This window comes from Alternaria dauci, chromosome 3, assembly GCF_042100115.1.
Source record: "Alternaria dauci strain A2016 chromosome 3, whole genome shotgun sequence".
In the NCBI taxonomy this organism is placed as follows: Eukaryota; Fungi; Ascomycota; class Dothideomycetes; order Pleosporales; family Pleosporaceae; genus Alternaria; species Alternaria dauci.
The window spans coordinates 2,527,250-2,544,526 of record NC_091274.1 but is presented as its reverse complement, the minus strand read 5'-3'; the positions used below and the strand labels follow the sequence as shown (position 1 = coordinate 2,544,526).

General features: G+C 51.9%; 7 protein-coding genes across 7 annotated transcripts; 5 read left to right on the top strand and 2 right to left on the bottom strand.

Moving 5' to 3' along the window:
* Nucleotides 1-140: 140 nt before the first annotated feature.
* On the top strand, nt 141-580 carry ACET3X_004480 (mitochondrial 37S ribosomal protein bS6m; the record flags this gene model as incomplete). The annotated part of the gene is made up of 3 exons (XM_069450689.1): nt 141-164; nt 214-245; nt 298-580. 3 exons carry the CDS (start codon nt 141-143, stop codon nt 578-580), a joined length of 339 nt encoding a protein of 112 aa, XP_069308458.1.
* Nucleotides 581-3,616: 3,036 nt separating this feature from the next.
* On the top strand, nt 3,617-4,717 carry ACET3X_004479 (uncharacterized protein; the record flags this gene model as incomplete). The annotated part of the gene is made up of 1 exon (XM_069450687.1): nt 3,617-4,717. The coding sequence occupies one exon, from the start codon at nt 3,617-3,619 to the stop codon at nt 4,715-4,717; it is 1,101 nt and encodes a 366-aa protein (XP_069308457.1).
* A 557-nt stretch (nt 4,718-5,274) lies between these two features.
* ACET3X_004478 (uncharacterized protein) lies at nt 5,275-6,579 on the top strand (the record flags this gene model as incomplete). Its single annotated transcript, XM_069450686.1, has 1 exon — nt 5,275-6,579. The coding sequence occupies one exon, from the start codon at nt 5,275-5,277 to the stop codon at nt 6,577-6,579; it is 1,305 nt and encodes a 434-aa protein (XP_069308456.1).
* Nucleotides 6,580-10,260: 3,681 nt separating this feature from the next.
* Nucleotides 10,261-11,482, top strand: ACET3X_004477 (uncharacterized protein; the record flags this gene model as incomplete). The annotated part of the gene is made up of 2 exons (XM_069450685.1): nt 10,261-10,704; nt 10,754-11,482. The coding sequence occupies 2 exons, from the start codon at nt 10,261-10,263 to the stop codon at nt 11,480-11,482; spliced, it is 1,173 nt and encodes a 390-aa protein (XP_069308455.1).
* Nucleotides 11,483-12,177: 695 nt separating this feature from the next.
* Nucleotides 12,178-13,068, top strand: ACET3X_004476 (uncharacterized protein; the record flags this gene model as incomplete). Its single annotated transcript, XM_069450684.1, has 1 exon — nt 12,178-13,068. One exon carries the CDS (start codon nt 12,178-12,180, stop codon nt 13,066-13,068), a length of 891 nt encoding a protein of 296 aa, XP_069308454.1.
* A 398-nt stretch (nt 13,069-13,466) lies between these two features.
* On the bottom strand, nt 13,467-14,255 carry ACET3X_004475 (uncharacterized protein; the record flags this gene model as incomplete). Its single annotated transcript, XM_069450683.1, has 1 exon — nt 13,467-14,255. The coding sequence occupies one exon, from the start codon at nt 14,253-14,255 to the stop codon at nt 13,467-13,469; it is 789 nt and encodes a 262-aa protein (XP_069308453.1).
* Nucleotides 14,256-14,747: 492 nt separating this feature from the next.
* On the bottom strand, nt 14,748-16,903 carry ACET3X_004474 (uncharacterized protein; the record flags this gene model as incomplete). The annotated part of the gene is made up of 2 exons (XM_069450682.1): nt 14,748-16,812; nt 16,883-16,903. 2 exons carry the CDS (start codon nt 16,901-16,903, stop codon nt 14,932-14,934), a joined length of 1,902 nt encoding a protein of 633 aa, XP_069308452.1. The 3' UTR covers nt 14,748-14,931.
* Nucleotides 16,904-17,277: the final 374 nt, after the last annotated feature.

Sequence of the window (17,277 nt, the reverse complement as noted above, 5' to 3'; positions counted from 1 at the left end):
TGGGAGTGGGAGAGGTGATAGCACGCGCCAAGGAAACCGGTGTGGAGCTCCTCCGCGGTTGCGGAAAGGTTGGCCGCTTTCGAACACTTTTCGCGACGGAAGGCACGACGTCAGTAACAACACCGCGCAATCGAGGCAAGATGCTGTACGAGATGATAGGAGTGGTATGCTGAGCGTCGCATTATCGGGATGAGGCATTGCTGACGGGGGCAGGTACGGCCTGGCCGCATCTCCGAAGTGAAAGAGTAATTTCGCCCGCCCACCACTCCACCACGCTGCTGACGCGATATCCTGTAGAATCGCCAAAACCGCCGGCAAGATTGTCCTCGACCAGCAGGGCGTCGTCCGCGGCGTCTCCAACTGGGGCACCTTCCTCCTCCCCAAGCCAGCCAAGAAACTGCAGTCCACACACCACTACGGCCACCACTTCATCATGCGCTTCGATGCGAGTGCCCGCGCACAGCACGCGTTGCGGCGAACCATGAGCTTGGACCCCAGGTTGATACGATACAGCGTCGTGAAGATGGGTACCAAGTTTGAGGAGATCAAGGATGTGCCAGGCGTCGCCAAGTTCAGGTGATGGACTCGTGAATAGAAGGAATGGGTGGACTACAATGACGAAAATGTATCGTATGGTGTACACGGGTCTACATGGGTCTATGTCATGATACAGGCTGCATTGCATACGGCGTTTGGGACATGTGCGATACACTAGAGACTTTACACGACAGATATATGTTTGAAGGCGCATCAGAGTTGAACTGCCAGGTGAGACTTCTGGTGGCCGTTTTGCGTTCAATTGCTCCTCGCAATAAACTTGCAGTCAAAGGAAGCAGTGCTTCAAATGTTGGCCCAACTGGGCGTAGCGCGTCCATGGTCCAGTGAGCAGCTCTCGCTACTGTCTCTTGGTGAGGTAGGTGGGCATCGCTCCTGCCCTCATTCAATGGCTCACCACACACTCGCTCAACTACATCAGAGCATCCTTGTCTACCCCCAACCCGCCACACCCCAAGAAGTCAACATGATCGGCCCTCTCAATCTGCCTTGGGAGTTGCGAGCTGATCTCTACACCTACTATGCCATCAGCCCAGCCTATCGTTCGCAACACATCAGCTACAGCACTACACCATGTTCTTGAATCCATCACGGATAAAGAGTCTGATACTTTTGTGAATAGTCAGTTCCACATGTACTCCAAGTCTGCGTGAATCTGAGGGATGAGCTTTGCCGCCTTCATCTGAACTTGTTGGCGCATGCAAGTACGTCACTCTCACCGTTCATCGCAACCGGAATTATCAAACTAAAGTCCAAACAGTGGTGTGGACTTTAGCCTTGAAGTCCAAACAGTAGGGTACGCTCTCCAATGCCAGGACTGACTTGTGCCACCGACTACTTTACTTCATACTCGACGCTTGGATACGAAAAGTGACACGCCGCTTGAGAAGATGTCGCTCCTAGATCTTCCGCCCGAGTTGTTTGAGAATGTCGTCCATCAACTCGTTTCTGTCGCTGGCATCAACAGGGCATGGAGAGTTCGTGGGGTATGTCGTAAGTGCAATGCCAGCGAACATTCAGTTGCGAATGCAGGCTAATTAATTCAAGGTACCTTCCGATCTGTTATAACACATGACATTCTCGCCAAACAAAACCTTGAGACGTTGACAGATACCGCAATGCCCATCTTCGTTCACAACTCTGGACTCTGTCTTTACTACCGAAGCAAAGTACCTCTGGATGCACACCGTTATCTACCTGACACGATAAGCGATATGGTCAGTTACCTAGCCGAAGAGCTCAACTGCAAGACATACAACGAGAAAGAGATTCTGCGCAAAGATCTCTGTGAGAGTCACGATCGATCATGTCCCTCGTACCAAACCCTCTCAATCTTAAGAAGCGGGGACCGATATGGATCGCGATATTCGACAGCGTCTTCTCCTCCGTTTGGTAGTTTGGAGAAATTGATAGCCGCCATTTACGCCAGACAACATAACCTTGTACCCGAATTAATGCAGGCCTTACCCAGCCTTGCGTCGCATCCCATACTCGGTGCACCGTTACAGCTTGCGACAGAACTCGGCCATGAGGCTGCAGTCAAAGCGATTCTGTCTAGCCTCTCAGCAGCATTGGACGACGAGAGAGAGAGAAATTCTATCGAAGCCGCTATTATCGGAGGAACGAGCGAAGCCTCTAGCTGGCTGTCCGCAAAAGGAGGCTTTGCCATTTCGGATGCTATACATACCGCCATTGTCAACAACGACGAGATCCTTGTCAACATCTTAGCCAACTGGCATAAGGACCAACGCTTGAAATTTCCTAAACCAGTCTACAACGACTTTTTGCAGGCTGCTATCGACAGATCCAGTCTCTCTGTTGTCAGAGCTGTCCTCCTGATTCCGTTTGCTACAAGGGGTTCTCCTAAGGAGGTCAGATAGTCAGACTATCAAAGAGCTTGCCAGCGCGAACGTAAAGATGTAATGCAACTGTTTGTTAGATCGGGCGGGCTACATCAAACTTAACAGCGAGGCATCCAACACTGCTCCATTAATCGAAGCTGTGTCTTCTGGAAACTTAGCCATTGTTGAGATAATTATCAAAGCTGGGGCAGATATAAATATGGCACATCGGAGAGGAGCAACACCTATCAAGCTCGCAATTCAAGAGAAGAACTGCAACATCATTCGATATCTATCAAACGTCGGGGCAGAGCTACCACCTATAGCTGAGTGGCCAGTTGGTCCGAAGGATGGGAAGGTATACGAAGCATTGCGGAAGGCCGATATGAAGCAGGGCGGCGGCCGCAAGCTCCCATTATTCGCACAGTTCTGCAGAATGTCGCTGGAGGAGAGAGCCTATTTTGATCACATTGTGCGATATCGGCAATCCGATGAGTGGCGTGTACGCGGGATTTAGCCTTGAAGACTTAGTAGTCATCTCCTATTACAACTTCTAAACACCGCAGTCGGTCTTGGTATCAAGATTTGCGAGCCAGATGAGTACCTGCACACGCGTTGGATGGCCATAACTGATCTTCCAGACTAGTGCACATGTCCTAGCGTTCGTTTGCACTTGTTTATCTGTTCCCGCAATTACATTATAAGATTCAGGCGTCAGTCTTGCGTGTAACGTGTGCTTGCTTCTACTATGATTGTACACTTGAAAAAGCTTGGCGGTAAGTTCGGCACTATTTATTTACTCCTACCTACTCCCAGACCTTCTTATTTATCCGCAACACACCACAACCAAAGCTTTCAGTTAGTACACGTCTACCAAGTAAGCCAGTCGCGTCGAAACCTAGCACCTGCTAACTCGAAATTTGAAGCTCAAGTTCTATACACAGCAGTATCAAACTCGTCGTCGCAATGAAGTTGCTTGACTTTCCCCTAGAGACCTTCAGGTATATGATCGACTGCCTTGTGAGCGACGTTGGAGTGGTCTAATCCTGGAAACTGCGTGGCGTCTGTCGTAAGATACCCATCTTAGCATTTGCGTAAGTGCGCAGTACTGACTTTCCAGGCACCTTCGACCAAGAAATCAGCGAAAACATATTAGCGATACAACCTGCCGATGCTTTCTTCCCTGAGAACGCTCGCCGTCTTCTTAGTCGCCAGAGAACATGAAGTACTACCTCGCGTACCACGTCAAGAATCCGCGTGATGTTCGTCTCGAGCTGCCTATGAAGATACATGAGATGGTAGAATATATCACCAAGGAGCTAGAGGCGGGAAACCATCTCCAGGATCGCAACATTCTACTCGAAGTCTGCGCCGGTGTAGCATGCACGTGTCAGGACATCCTGGACTTGCTATGGATCGCTGAATCTCTCTCCTCTTCTAGAAAATGGTTTGGGCTCAAAAACCACTGGCGCCAGGATCGGAGTCAATCTATCAGCCCGAATTCAACCTTGGATGAGAAGTTTATCGCGGCGATATGCGTACACGCATACTGGCTAGTTGCTGAGTTACTACCTCACGCGCCGGAACATCTTCCAGAGAGTGTTTGGGAGCGTCCAATCTCAGCTGCTGTTCTGCTCGAAGACTCAGACATGGTCAAACTCATAATTGAAAGCATGGATGAAGAAAAGAGCAAGAAATGGCAGAGGAACGAGATGCTCGATGACACCTCCATATACAGCACTGAAGGTGCTGTCTCAAATTCTATCGCAAACAACAACACCGACATCACGGCCTTCCTGCTTGGATACCTCGACGGCTATACGGCACTCATAAACAAGCCTTACTATTGTAAATGGGTCAAGCTCGCCGTTAATTGCCAGAACAACGAGTCACTGAAGTCCCTGCTCCAGATTGCAGCCGAGGAAAGCCCCTATCACATCTGCAACAGAACCTTCGAACAGGGCTGTAGAACAGGCAGCCTCGCCATCGTCAAGACGCTTCTCGAATACGGGCAAGTAGAGCTGGAATCTTTCAGCACCACTCTGTCAGCAATGGCTTCTTCTATAAGATCAGGCACAGTAGAGATGGTTCGCGAGGTGGTAGCAGCTGGAGCCGACATTAACTATGTCTTAACTCATCACCGATCTGTTAAGATCGACACTTTTACACCGTTGGAGTATGCTGTCCATCTCAGGAAGCTTGATGTGGTAGCTTACTTGGTCGAATGTGGAGCGAATATTCCCCACCAGTGCTTCTGGCCATCGCGGGGTGAGATACGAAAGGTCCTCCAGAAGGCGGTAGAAGAGCGAGCAGCAACATGAGAAAGATGGTCAAGTGACAGCAGTACTTGGCTCTTGCTGTCTTAGGAATCTTGATGCGACCATGGGTGGACATGCTCCCGCTAGGAGTTTGTGACACGGAAAGCAAGTTTTGTTTGCCAGGGGTTTGCGGATGCGACAGCAATTCAAACTGGTCTTCAACTCTCCTGGTTCCTTCATTCCTTGCGTCTCATTCTACCGCTATTCTGCGGAAGGATACTTCCTGTCATTCGCAATTCATCTACCCAATGAAACGACCTCGTTCATATTCTCGTTTCACTCTCTGACTATAAGTCTCAGTCACAGTAGTTTGCGCACATCATGAATGCACTTATAGTGACCGCCACTCGGTTTCCAAGCGTTGGAGCCTTTCTTGCGTAGAACGCAAACCTTTCACACAAGTACATCGAAGCAACTATAACGCTCAATCTACACCTTCGTAGTTATATAATTTCTCGACATTTTATCTTCCGCCTTACTCCACTCACATCGACCCTCGTCCTCTCATACAACTCTCGAGATCAACTTTAAACTCCGACTGAACTCAACACGACACTATCATGACGGAACTTCTCGACCTACCTCTGGAGATATTCAAAACGATTACACACGAGCTCAACACCGAATCTTCAAGCTCGACTTGGAGACTCCGAAGCGTATGTCGCACATTCGCTGCCGAAATCGAGGATGACTTGCTTGGCAATCAGCCCAGAAGTGTGGTCGAGAACATGCCCCAGATCATGAACAACAGGATAGCCGGGTACCTACTTCTACACCTTCACAAGACCTCGGATATCAACAACCTGTTACTCAAGATGCTTCGTCGCATGGCAGATTACCTGATTCAGGAGCTTGCGATCCTAGAAAAAGATCGAAAAGACACCGAGACTAGCATGATTGACGGTTTTGTACGAGTCTGTGGCCCTGTATACGTCAATACTTTGATTTGGCCAAGCCCTGGACCTGCATCTATACCTCAATGGTCGTCTATGAATATGGATGACGGTGCTGAGCTCGATCATTGGCAAAAGGTCGTCGCAGCTATGGCACTCCAGGCATCCGACCTGTTACGGACGCTGCTAGCAACAATGCCTCCAAGCATCTGGATACCTGAAACAACCATCGGTCGGGGTCCACTAGTGATGGCTGTGATCTCGAATGACGATGATCTCTTCGACGAAGTCATGGACCATCTCAATCAGCTCGGAAAGATGGCTCAGCGCAAAGCTGTACGTCCTCACGACTACAATTTCGACGATGCGTTTTCCATCGCCGTCAACGCTCGTAACCCTCGCTTTGTCGAGCAACTCGTCGAGTTTCGCCAAAAGCTTGTCGGTCGTGTCCCAAAGAGCACATACAACAAATGGCTCAACGTCGCCATTGTGAGCCTGGACACAGATATCGTCAAGTCGGTCTTGCTTCTCTGTCCTTCCAGTGACAAGGTCAACTCACACGTCTTCACCAATGCATGCCGCATAGGTAATACCGATGTAGTCAAGATGCTTTTGGAAGAAGGCGAAGTGGATGTCAAGAACAATCGATTCAAATCCTCCAAGATTCCCCCGTTCTTCCGTGCCATTGAGTTTGGTACTATATCTACTATCGGCGCAGTCCTAGATGCTGGTGCAGATATCCATGAGAGGATTGACAGGTCTAAGGACAAGGACGAAAAGGATACTTGTTTGCCGATAGAGATGGCCCTCGAGCGCGGAGACAAGGCTGTGTTCCAATTCCTCCTTAGCAGGGGAGCTACGATCCCAGAGGATGCGAGGATACACCCCTACATACTACAAGGTGTGGTTGATCATGAGGGGAACAGTATTGATCCGGATCGATATTGGCAACCTTTCAATGTTCGCTCGTGAAACAAACGAGCTAGGTAACGGTAGCTTCTTCCTAAGATGAGTGCCATAGGGGAAGACTGACGGGATAGCCAAACATAATATTTGCTGATCTTGTGTTGTATTCGTAGCGCCGTACAGCTGTCAGGTAGTAGAAAATGATGTTAACCAAGATCGTTCAGCATCTTCAAGATTGGCCAAGTGATGAATAGATGTTGGCCTGAATCGACCCGCATAACGCGTGTGCGGAAGGCTCCAACTCTGTAAACTAATCGTCCATTTATCGTTCCTTAGAGACGCGCCGGGTCCGATTCAAACAACATTATGAACTGGAGATATTCGTTCGATTCCGAAACTGCGATGTTACAACAGCCGGACGCGCTTGCGACGCTCTGAACTGTTTCACGTGATTTCGTTGATGCGAGACACGAAATCTGCGTCGTTGAATCGACGCATTACGCGGATCAATCCGACGTCATGCTAGGTTCATCAAAGTCGAGGTGCAGAGCTCACTCATGAAAGCGAAGTATTCGATGGGCTCGTGATGAGGCGATGAGGCCACGCCATAGAAGGGAAAAGTCGAACGCTACCCCTGTAGTCGCCTAGGTAGAGTATTGCTTTATAAAGGAAGATAGATTACTCTTCTGTAGTTGCCTAGTAGGGCATTCAATTTTTCCCTTTTATGGCGTGAGGCGATGAGTGTCATCTGAAGAACGATGATGCGCGCTTACAGGGGTAGCTTCGTGGGTGCGTGCGCACACCCCGCCTTCCCCTGCGTCTCATCTTCTTCGGGACTTACGCTCTAAAACCCCATTTCTCTGCGTCTTACTGATTGCATTATCGTGGCATCCTCCGTTGCAGCTCATCTTCCCATTCAACGTGCCTGTTGAGTGGTACTATTCACATCGTTGCCTGCCCAACTCCTGCATCTGACAGATCTGAGTGATCGGTTCGTGCTAGAAAGCTCCTACGCCACAGTCATCCACCATGTCTTCAAGGGACAGCATGAAGAAACACCAGATCTCCTACCGAGACAAGATCTTTTGTGACCTGATACCAAAGGCGTGAATGCCGAGTTAAGCAAGCTTGATTCTGAGGACTGCAAGGGCTGCACTCTCGAAAGGTCCTGGTCGCGACAACTAGCAGAGATCGCGGTTGCGGACAAACCTACACATCGCAATTCTAGATATGCGACCCACTTGAAGATGTGCAGTTGCCAGCGCCCTTTCTACCAACAACCACACTGAGAGATTCTCTGCAATGCTTTCAACAAACCGGGCTTGCGCCGTGAACGAGCCTATGGAGGCCGGCCGGAGAGTCGCTGCAAGAACACGTGACCGATGCCAGCGTTTGCACCTTCTACCTTGGTTGGACAGCACAACGACCACGGTCTCTCGCAACCCCAAACACCCACATATCTTCTCGCAATTTGCTTAACTGGCAGTACCAGTACGACCGTAACGCAATTTAGTTCTGTTATTTATCCTAAATCATTTCACTTGCGCGGCGACTGTTCTGGCAATTCAGCATTGCTGGGACTCACCCAAAAACATATCCTACGATGGCCTCCACCAAGACAAAAAAATCGCAGGAGCCCCGGAGACTCAACCACGAACCGCACCGGAATTTAAATCAGCACGCCTTCCTGTCTATCGACGACCTACCTGACGAGCTGCTACTCGAAGTAGCCAAATACCTTGAAGGGGATAATCAGGCGCTGGGAACTCTTACTCAGGTCTCTCGCCGCTTCAAATTTATCAGTGGTGAGCTCCTATACCGGACCATCAACCTGCCCAGCAGTCGAAAAGATAATACTATCTACCTCGTACGCACTCTCATCAAGAAACCAGAGCTGCGAAGCAAGGTCCGTCAATTGGAGTTCTCCGCATCGCCGTTTTTTACCGGATTGCAAACAGATTCCTCTGCGAATGAACATGCCGCACTGTTGCTCCAAATATCTCAAAGTGTCTATGGACTGGATCTCTTTGGGACTGAAAATCCGTTTGAGAGTCAGGAGGAGATGTTTTGGCGGTGCGCGCTAATGATTGGGATGTTGAATGCTGTCGCTGGGTTGCTTCTCGCACTCTGCAACAACCTTCGCATCCTTCACATCAACATACACCTTCAGGAACATCCGCGTGTACCCATTTCCAACATCTGCAAAACACTTTATTTCATTGAGGGCGACGCATCTCAACAGGCACCAGGTCGCTGGTCAGGCTTTACGCACTTTCACATCGTTAAGCGCCTGAGGATCTTTGGTGAGAGCATGTCTATACTGCAATTACCATTCTATTCTTTGCGAGTCTTAGAAATCGATCTATGGCGAGAGTATATTACTACACATGCAGCCGGCGCGGAACACGATTTTTTCGATAATTCAGTGGCCGAGTGCATCTTACCACCTTATCCGAATATCGACACCCTGATCGTACGAAGCGACTGGGATGAGCTAAATATCGAAACCCATCAATCGGACGACGAACAGCTTCCGTTGTTGTTATACAACCTTCCTCAATCGGCTATCACGCATTTCGAGATGCTGTTTGTGCGGAGTCCGACAGCTGTCAGGCATTGGCGGGGTAGCTTCGAGCACATTACGCGCGCTCTCATTGCCGCAGAAAATGTTTATCCAAGCCTGGAGTATCTAAAGATTGACTATGAAGTTTCCGACCACTTTGATCCAAGGCGTTGTTTTGGTGGTTGCGCAAACGTGCCTGATCTCCACTCGTTTTTAAAGTTAACCAAGATGGATGTTTTACAGGGTGTACTGCTATACGAAGCACGCAACACGTTAAATAAACGGCGCTATTTCTGCGGTATCATGCCACCTCCGAACCTCGAGTCGCTCACTGTGATATGCCCCACGGTGGCCATCTTTGGATGGCTTGACATACTGGCCGATCAAAAGACCGATGCGCCACATCTAAGTAAGATCACCCTGCTGTGCAGATGCGGCTATGGTGCCGGACCTAAGGAGTTTGAAGGCGACATTGCAACCTGCAGCTTTGAGAAGCTGAAGAAACTGGGTGTTGAGGTGCGTGTGGTTGAGGAGAAGTTGGGAGCATTCGAGGCTCAAGCTCGGAAGGAAGGATCAGTGTGGGAAGCGGATTGGGCTGAAGACGGATGGGCAGAGTGTTTGTTTGGCGAAGGAGAGGGTTGACTTGATCAGCTTCGACGCTCTACTGGTTCGATGAACATTTGATGGCGATAGTTTCTGTAAAGAAACGTGACGTGTTTTGCGAATATCCGAGTGTAGCATCGCAAGCACTGACAGCTAAAACCAAAGCCATGCAATACACCGTTCCCCGAATCTCAACCCAATGATTATCGCGATACAGTGGGGACTGAAAAGCAACGCTACACTCTCGAGCACTGACCACGCCATAGAAGGGAAAAATCGAACGCTACCCCCGTAGTCGCCTAGGTAGAGTATTACTCTACAAAGGAAGATAAATTACCCTTCTGTAGTTGCCTAGTAGGGTGTTCGATTTTCCCCTTCTATGGCGTGGACAGCTCATTTGCCTCGCTCGGCGTTAAGGCACGGAGCTCACGGCGTTAAGGTATCAGCTGAACGCCCTCCAGATTACTCCTGCATGAGCTGAACACCGTATATAAAAGGAAGCCGCCGTGCCTACAAAATGCTTACCATGGCCAGTCAGGCAGCTGGTAGTGTGTCAGTTCTACACTACAACCAATAATACAATGTCGTTCATTACACCGACTCCACCAGTGTCTCCCCTGGGCAGACATCGAATCCTCAGCCCAACAGCAGCCGTCCGTGTCTCACCTCTCTGTCTCGGCGCCATGAACTTTGGAGAAGCTTGGAAGGCTTCCCTCGGCGAATGCAGCAAAGAGACGGCTTTCGCCATGCTCGATTACTTTTATGAGCAAGGCGGCAACTTCATCGACACTGCCGTCAACTATCAATTCGGCGAAAGCGAACAGTGGCTCGGAGAGTGGATGGAGAAGAGAGACGTTAGAGACGATATGGTACTTGCAACAAAGTTTACTGGAATGCAGATCACCGAGAAGGAGAAGGAAGGCGGTGCAAGGTGCAAGAGCAACTACGGAGGCAATAGCGCGAAGAATATGTATACGAGTATTGAACGGTCACTCAAGGCGCTGAGGACGAGCTATGTGGACATTGTGAGTTGAGACGCCTTGACAGTAGTACCGTGCCTGACCTGCTTGCTAGTACTATGTCCACGTATGGGATTCAACAGTCTCCATACCAGAGCTAATGAATGCACTCAACGACCTCGTCACCTCCCGTAAGGTCCTTTACCTTGGCATCTCCGACACTCCAGCCTGGATTGTCGTCAAAGCAAACTGTTACGCTCGGCAACACGGTCTTCGCCAATTCTCAATCTACCAAGGCCGCTGGTCTGCCGCTGATCGTTCATTCGAGCGTGAGATTATTCCAATGGCGCTCGATGAAGGCATGGCTTTAGCTCCTTGGGGTGCTATCGGAAGTGGAAACTTCAAGACAAGGGCGCAAAGAGAAAATCCAGACGATGGCGGGCGGAAGATGAAGATGATGATCATTGGCAACGAGGAAAAGGTTAGCAGCATTCTCGAGGACATTGCAAACACGAAAAGCCCGGTACCGCCCATCACCTCCGTCGCCCTTGCGTACGTTATGCAAAAGTCACCATACGTCTTTCCTATTGTCGGTGGTCGTAAGGTTTCACATCTCGAGGGCAATATCCAGGCTCTTGGTCTGACTCTAACGCCAGAGGAAATCAAGCAGATTGATGGAGCGTATGGTTTCGACATGGGGTTCCCGCACAATTTTCTGAATCCGGAGAATACCGTGATTGTGGGACCAGAGAATAATCAGTTCGCAAACAACATGGGTTTCTTAGATCATGTCAAGAGCCTGAAGCCAATCTTGCCACATCAGGGGGCATTGGATGCTAAGTGAATAGGGATTTGGTCGGAGCCATGTTGTCTGCAGTATGTTAGCTAGTGAATCTGCGCTTCAAACGCTTTGTCACAACATGAGTTGATGTGAACGTCTAGTGCATACCTTACCGTGGGAAAGTCGAACACTCGATCCAGGCAACTACGAGGGAGGCGCTCGGTCTTCCCCTAATACGCTGGTACCCTACATATGCACCTGCAAAGGGGATTTTTGGTCTTTCCCTTGTATGGCGTGACTGATGCACTGGCTATGCTGTCACATGATATCGAGCAGGCCAGTGAAACGAAGAGTAAATCTCTCGTCGTTACCAATTTTGCTAATCTCGACTGCATCTCATTTTCAAATTACGGAAGCCTAGTCTAACCATGAATGCATTCACCGTTCGAGCCGCACAAGATTGCACGAACGCAGTTCAGCTTTCTCTTCCTGATATAAAACCCCCAGTCTTACCGGTTTCTAACTCTTCCACACTCCACACCCACGATCAACAACCTAGACCCGACCGACTTTTGATTTGGACTGTCCGCACTCACTGAGCTCCGGCGAAATCCATAACACAGTACTCTCTTGTTCCAACTTGCAACAAGCCCACGAAGAACACTCTATTCAATCTGTCCTCATACCGACCATCATCGACAAGTCCGCAGGTAACTACAACAAGGTTTCCTTGACTCGCAACGAGTTCAAAAACAACCATGACGACTCCTATTCCTCGTTCCCCTGGCCAGTACACTCCCGTCGACGCTAAAGTATGGGATATGATCTTTCTTGATACGAAGACCAAGGTCAACAAGAAGAAGGAGGCTGCAGCTGCCCTCGCATCTACCATCAAGATCACGGCCAACGACATTGATATCCGCGAGTGGTCCTTCTCCGACCGCCAAATGCTAGTCAAAGGTAGCCGCGTCCAGATCTTTGTTGGCGACGTGCTTATCACGACAATATCAAAGCCATTGCTTCGTGCAACGTCTTCAACAGTTGAAGAGATTTTCAAGGATGGCGCGATCGAGCTCCCGGCGGACACTGACAAGAACGGTGTCACCCGCATGGTGAAATATCTTGAGGCCATCATCAAGGTCACCGGGAAGCCATCGCCCTTTACCCGTGCCCTGGATACAGCCACGACCTTGGGTGTATGCGATGCAGCCCACGCACTTGGGATGGACAAGTACACTGTCCACCTGTACAAGAAGTGCGAAGCTCTTCTTCGAAAAGACCCACCCGCTTACGAAGACTTCGCTAGCTATCTAGCTCAGAACCCTGTTCTCGACACTGCCATCAAGACAGCGGTACAGAAGCATAGCAATTACCTTCGCTGGATGCAAAAGGGCGCTGAGCGCAATGCCCGAGCGCAAGAGAATCAGGCTCGGCGCGATGCCTATCTCCAGCAGAAGGCTGAGCGCGCGACCAAGAAGCGGGCGGACGAGAAGACTTTCTTCGCTGCAAAGGCTGCGAAAGAAGCGGCGCTGGGTGAGTCTATCCAGAAGAAGATCCGGGCTAGCGAGCCAAAGGAGCGCAAGTTCACCGCGGAGGAGAACGTGCACTACTGGCGCATGTATGGCAAGAAGCCGCCCAAGGGCTGCTAGACAAAGATGTGAAACTGTTGAATCTTGATGGGATATATATGAGATCACACGGATGGATGGGATATACGAGACATCTTGCCTAAGGGGAAGAATGTCTTGATACAGATTCAGCAGGACTTGTCATAGACTTATACTTGTCGAGAATAAACCCGGTACGCAAATGCGTCTTACACACATGGTTCGCTTGTATAGTTGTGATTGACATGTAGGATTGCTGTTTAACAACAGCCACCCATCATTCCCTTGTTCCGGCAAGCAAGCAATAACTGTAACAAACTCATGTAGAAGAATGATTGATATCATGCGAGATGAACGCAGCAACTCCTGCGGCAAACCATCCTAAATTCCAAGTTCCCCACCACTCATAAACTCCACTCTCTCCTCCCCTATTCCACTCCTCACTTCTTCTTCCCCTCCATCCCAACAGCCTCAAACGCATACCCCCTAGCATGCCCAGTCTCCTTCACCCTCCAGCTCTCAATATAGCCTTCCACCTCCTGACATCCATTCTCCTTACCGGGCACCGGCTCCCCCCACGATCCCCAATACGGCACCACGCCCGTCCAAGTATCCTTCACCAGCTCCGCATTCCTCAAATCCGCCCTATCCTCACTCGGGCCCCCCGTCCGTACCTTTGCACTCGCACTCTCAATCCGAATCCGCAGGATAGACGTAGATTTTAGCTCTGCGTTCGTCGGCGGCGTGCGCGATTTTTCCCAGCGCTGGGGTAACATGTTTTCCGTGATGGCTTTCATCGCGTACAGAGCTTCGTCTTCGTTGTCGACGAGCGACGCGTACCCGTATACAACCGCAGAACGGTAATTACACGAGTTGTAAAAGGGTGTTAGACTCAGTACCAGGCCGTCGAGGAAACTAGCTGCTACCGTGATGGGTAATCCCTCGCCGCTAGCATTCTTCCCGCTCTTGAATATGCGCCCAGAGACGTAGCCGTGGATATAGAGGTCCTGGGATGTGTTCGCTGGATCGGAGGAAGGGGATCCAAAGTTGCCGGTGCAGCCGAGCATGGGGAGGACGACGGGGAACGGGTGTTCGGGGTCGACAAAGGAGATGTGAAGGATGGGGCAGGTGTTGATGAGGGTGTGGATGGTGGCGTAGTCGTAGGCGGCTCGGTTTGCTAGACGGCCGAGTTTGTTGACGGGGGTTTGGGGGTATGTGGGAGACGCCATGATGAATACTTTGGGGGGGTTTCTTTTTATGCTTGTAGGAAAGTAATGGAGACTGATGTGTTGAGTCTGAAATGGATTGGAAGTTTTCACTCGAGATTGATGGCGAGCTTTGTATCTTTCCCAGAACCTAGATGTCATTCACTCTACAGTGACTCCTCCGGTATTCACCTATGCACTGTGTCCATCGCGTAGCCCATCGGCATGCCGAAAGGGTCTCGAAACATGACGATGCTCGGCAGGACTTACTGCATGTGGGAGCGGGGCTGTAATGCATGGCCAGTCATTGGTGGCTAGTGTGTGACTGTACGCGGCTTGCTGGCCCATCTATACAAATACGCGTGTAGAGCGTCTGTAGCGTACTGTGTGCCTCAAGGCCCAGAGTATATTACCAAATGTTCAAGGACCCGCCCGGATACTCTTGGCTACTCACGGTGGGGGCCTTGTAAGCGTTAAAAGTAGTATATTGATATTTCTGTAAAACATATATCATCTGTCGAAACTTGTAACAAGCAACAAAGTAAGACGTGATGCCGACCCAATTCTAGAAGAGCCTCAATGGGCGGTGCAATCCCATATCCAACACCAAACTCCATGACAATGCAATTCGTCTACACCCGTCTCCTCTTTCCGTCTCCGTCGTCTTTAGCCTCTTTTTCAAAGCAGTGATGCCGCCGCATCACCTGAACCCCCAAGCACTCCTCAGCCCACCATTCACACTTTCCAGCTTCAAACACTGGTACGGGCTGCTCTGTGGATCATAATATAATCCCTCGAGCATGCCATTTCTCCGGTCGAGGGCCACATAGTAGAAGCCGCTAATTGTAAGCCCGCAGCCAGAGTCGTCAAAGGTAGCATGTTCGGCGTCGCTGCTGATTGTGTTGAAGAGGGGCTGTGGTGTGATTTCGACTTCGGCACGGCCCGTTTGCGCATTGCGGACTATGCGGTAGGGCGAGGGTTGGTGTTGTGGGGAGGGTTGTGCCGAGAGACTGGAAGCGGTGGGGACGTAGTTTGCAGAGCCCGTAGCGGCCCAGGGATTCGAGGCGGGAGCGGCATCGGCGGGGGTGGGAAACGAAGAGGGTATCGTGGTGGAGGGGGGTGGTTGGACGGGGTCCGAGGTGCTGCGGTTGAGGCTCTTTACAAAACACTGCTCTTTCCAGCGCATGAGGATCCAGTCCTGGCCGAGGACCTGGGTGAGCCACTTCTTGCTCGTGAGTGCGCGGACGACGTCGTCGTCGCTCATCTTGTGGAAGGGCGGCAGCTTGCGCCAGTAGGTTGCATCGTTTGCGGCGGTTGACTTGAAGGACTCGGTGAGGAGGGTGTGGGTGTTGAAGTCGAGGATTTCGCCTTCGAGGTAGGTTGTGATGGAGGACGTGCGTGTGAGGGGCGGCGTGGTGTTGTTTGTGGGGAAGATGGTGTGCGAGTGCGGGTGCGAGGGCACGTTGTAGGCCTCCATGGTTGCGGAGAGGGACATGTGCTCCCAGTCGACGTCGTGGATTGTGACCTTGACCGGCCATCGGTCCTGGTGGGGCTGTGCGTCGGCGTGGTGCGAGGTCCGGCTTGTGGTGGTGGTGGAGGCGGAGGAGGATTCAGATGGGTTCCATATCCAGGGCCGGATGGGCGGTGGCAGCCCCGCGTGTCGACTGTACGAGGTGGTGACGGCGGGCATGGTCGTGGCATGCTGGCAGCCGGAGAGGACGGCGCCTGGGGCGAGCCACGACGTCTCGGTGGGCGGGGGTATGTGCGAGGTGTCGACGACAAAGTCGGCGTGCTGCAGGAAGTAGTCGTTGGGCATGAGGCCGGCCTCGCGCGCCCGCTCCCAGCTCTCGTCTTGGGACTGGCAGTGGCGTATGCGCGACAGGTACTTGACCGTGTGCTCGAGCATGGGCGACATTCTCGCCTCGGAGGAGCGCTGGCGGGTCGTCGTGGACGGGCGGTCTCGGTCCGAGGGGTCGCTGAAGAGAGACGACCTGGCGGCCAGCATGTCGCGCAAACTGCGGTGCGAGACGTGGCGTGGCGGTGCTTCGCTGCCCGTCGTGGCTTCTCTGGTGCGCGCCGAGAAGCGTGGGTGTCGGCGCACGCCTGCCGACTGGAGAATGGCAGTCGACCTCAGCGAGCTCTCGGGCGCCCCAGGCGGTGGTGGTGGAGGTAGTGCTGGTGCCGCCGCTGCATCGTTGGCGGGCGACCAGTCGTACAGGCTGTTCTGGCTGGGCACGCGGTCGCCATAGCTGGTGTCGGAGAGGCGCGAGAGGCGCGACATGACTCTGCGCAGGCGGTCGCGCTGCTCGAGCTCGTCGCGCTGCCGCTCCAGGAGGCGGACTCGCTCCTGGGACCGGTTCAATCGCGCCTGGTCCCGCTGGCGTGCAGCGCGGAGGAAGTGCACGTGGGCGCGTTCAATGTCGTCGTCGTCGGCGTCGAGGCCGGCGGGCACCTCGACGATGATGGCAGTCTCTGCTTGGTCCGTCGTGGTGCCCAGCGTGGCGGCGAGGTTGAGCACGTCGTCGTTGACGGGGCTCTCGAGCTCCCGCAAGGCCGAGATGAAGGTGGGTTCCGCGTCGTCCTGTGGTGCAGCTACGTCAGTCGTCCATCTTCTTCTTCTTCTTCTTCAACATGCTCATGGCCCGACTTACAGGCGAATTGGCGGGCGGCATTATGACGAGCCGGGCGGCGCAGCGGGCATGGTCAGATGAGTCGTCGCAAACGATGGATGGCACAATGTTTCGAGCGCAGAGGCAAACAAGGCCTGTCCTCGGCCAAAGTTACCTAAGGTCGCGACCAGGCCAAACTCTGGTTGAAAACAAACATGCCGCCATGACACCACACACACCCCGTCGCCCTCATCAGCCCAACCAGCACATGATAGCCCTCGTCCATCTCGCCGTGCCCTCGCCCCCCCTTGTCCCGCCGCTGGCTTCCGCTCCGCCCTGCCAATGGCTTTGGGTTGCGCAAAGAGGCATGCGGCACAGTTGCATCATCCTCGCTTGTCCCAGCACCATGGTCCCAGAGATCCGCTCCCAGCCGGCTC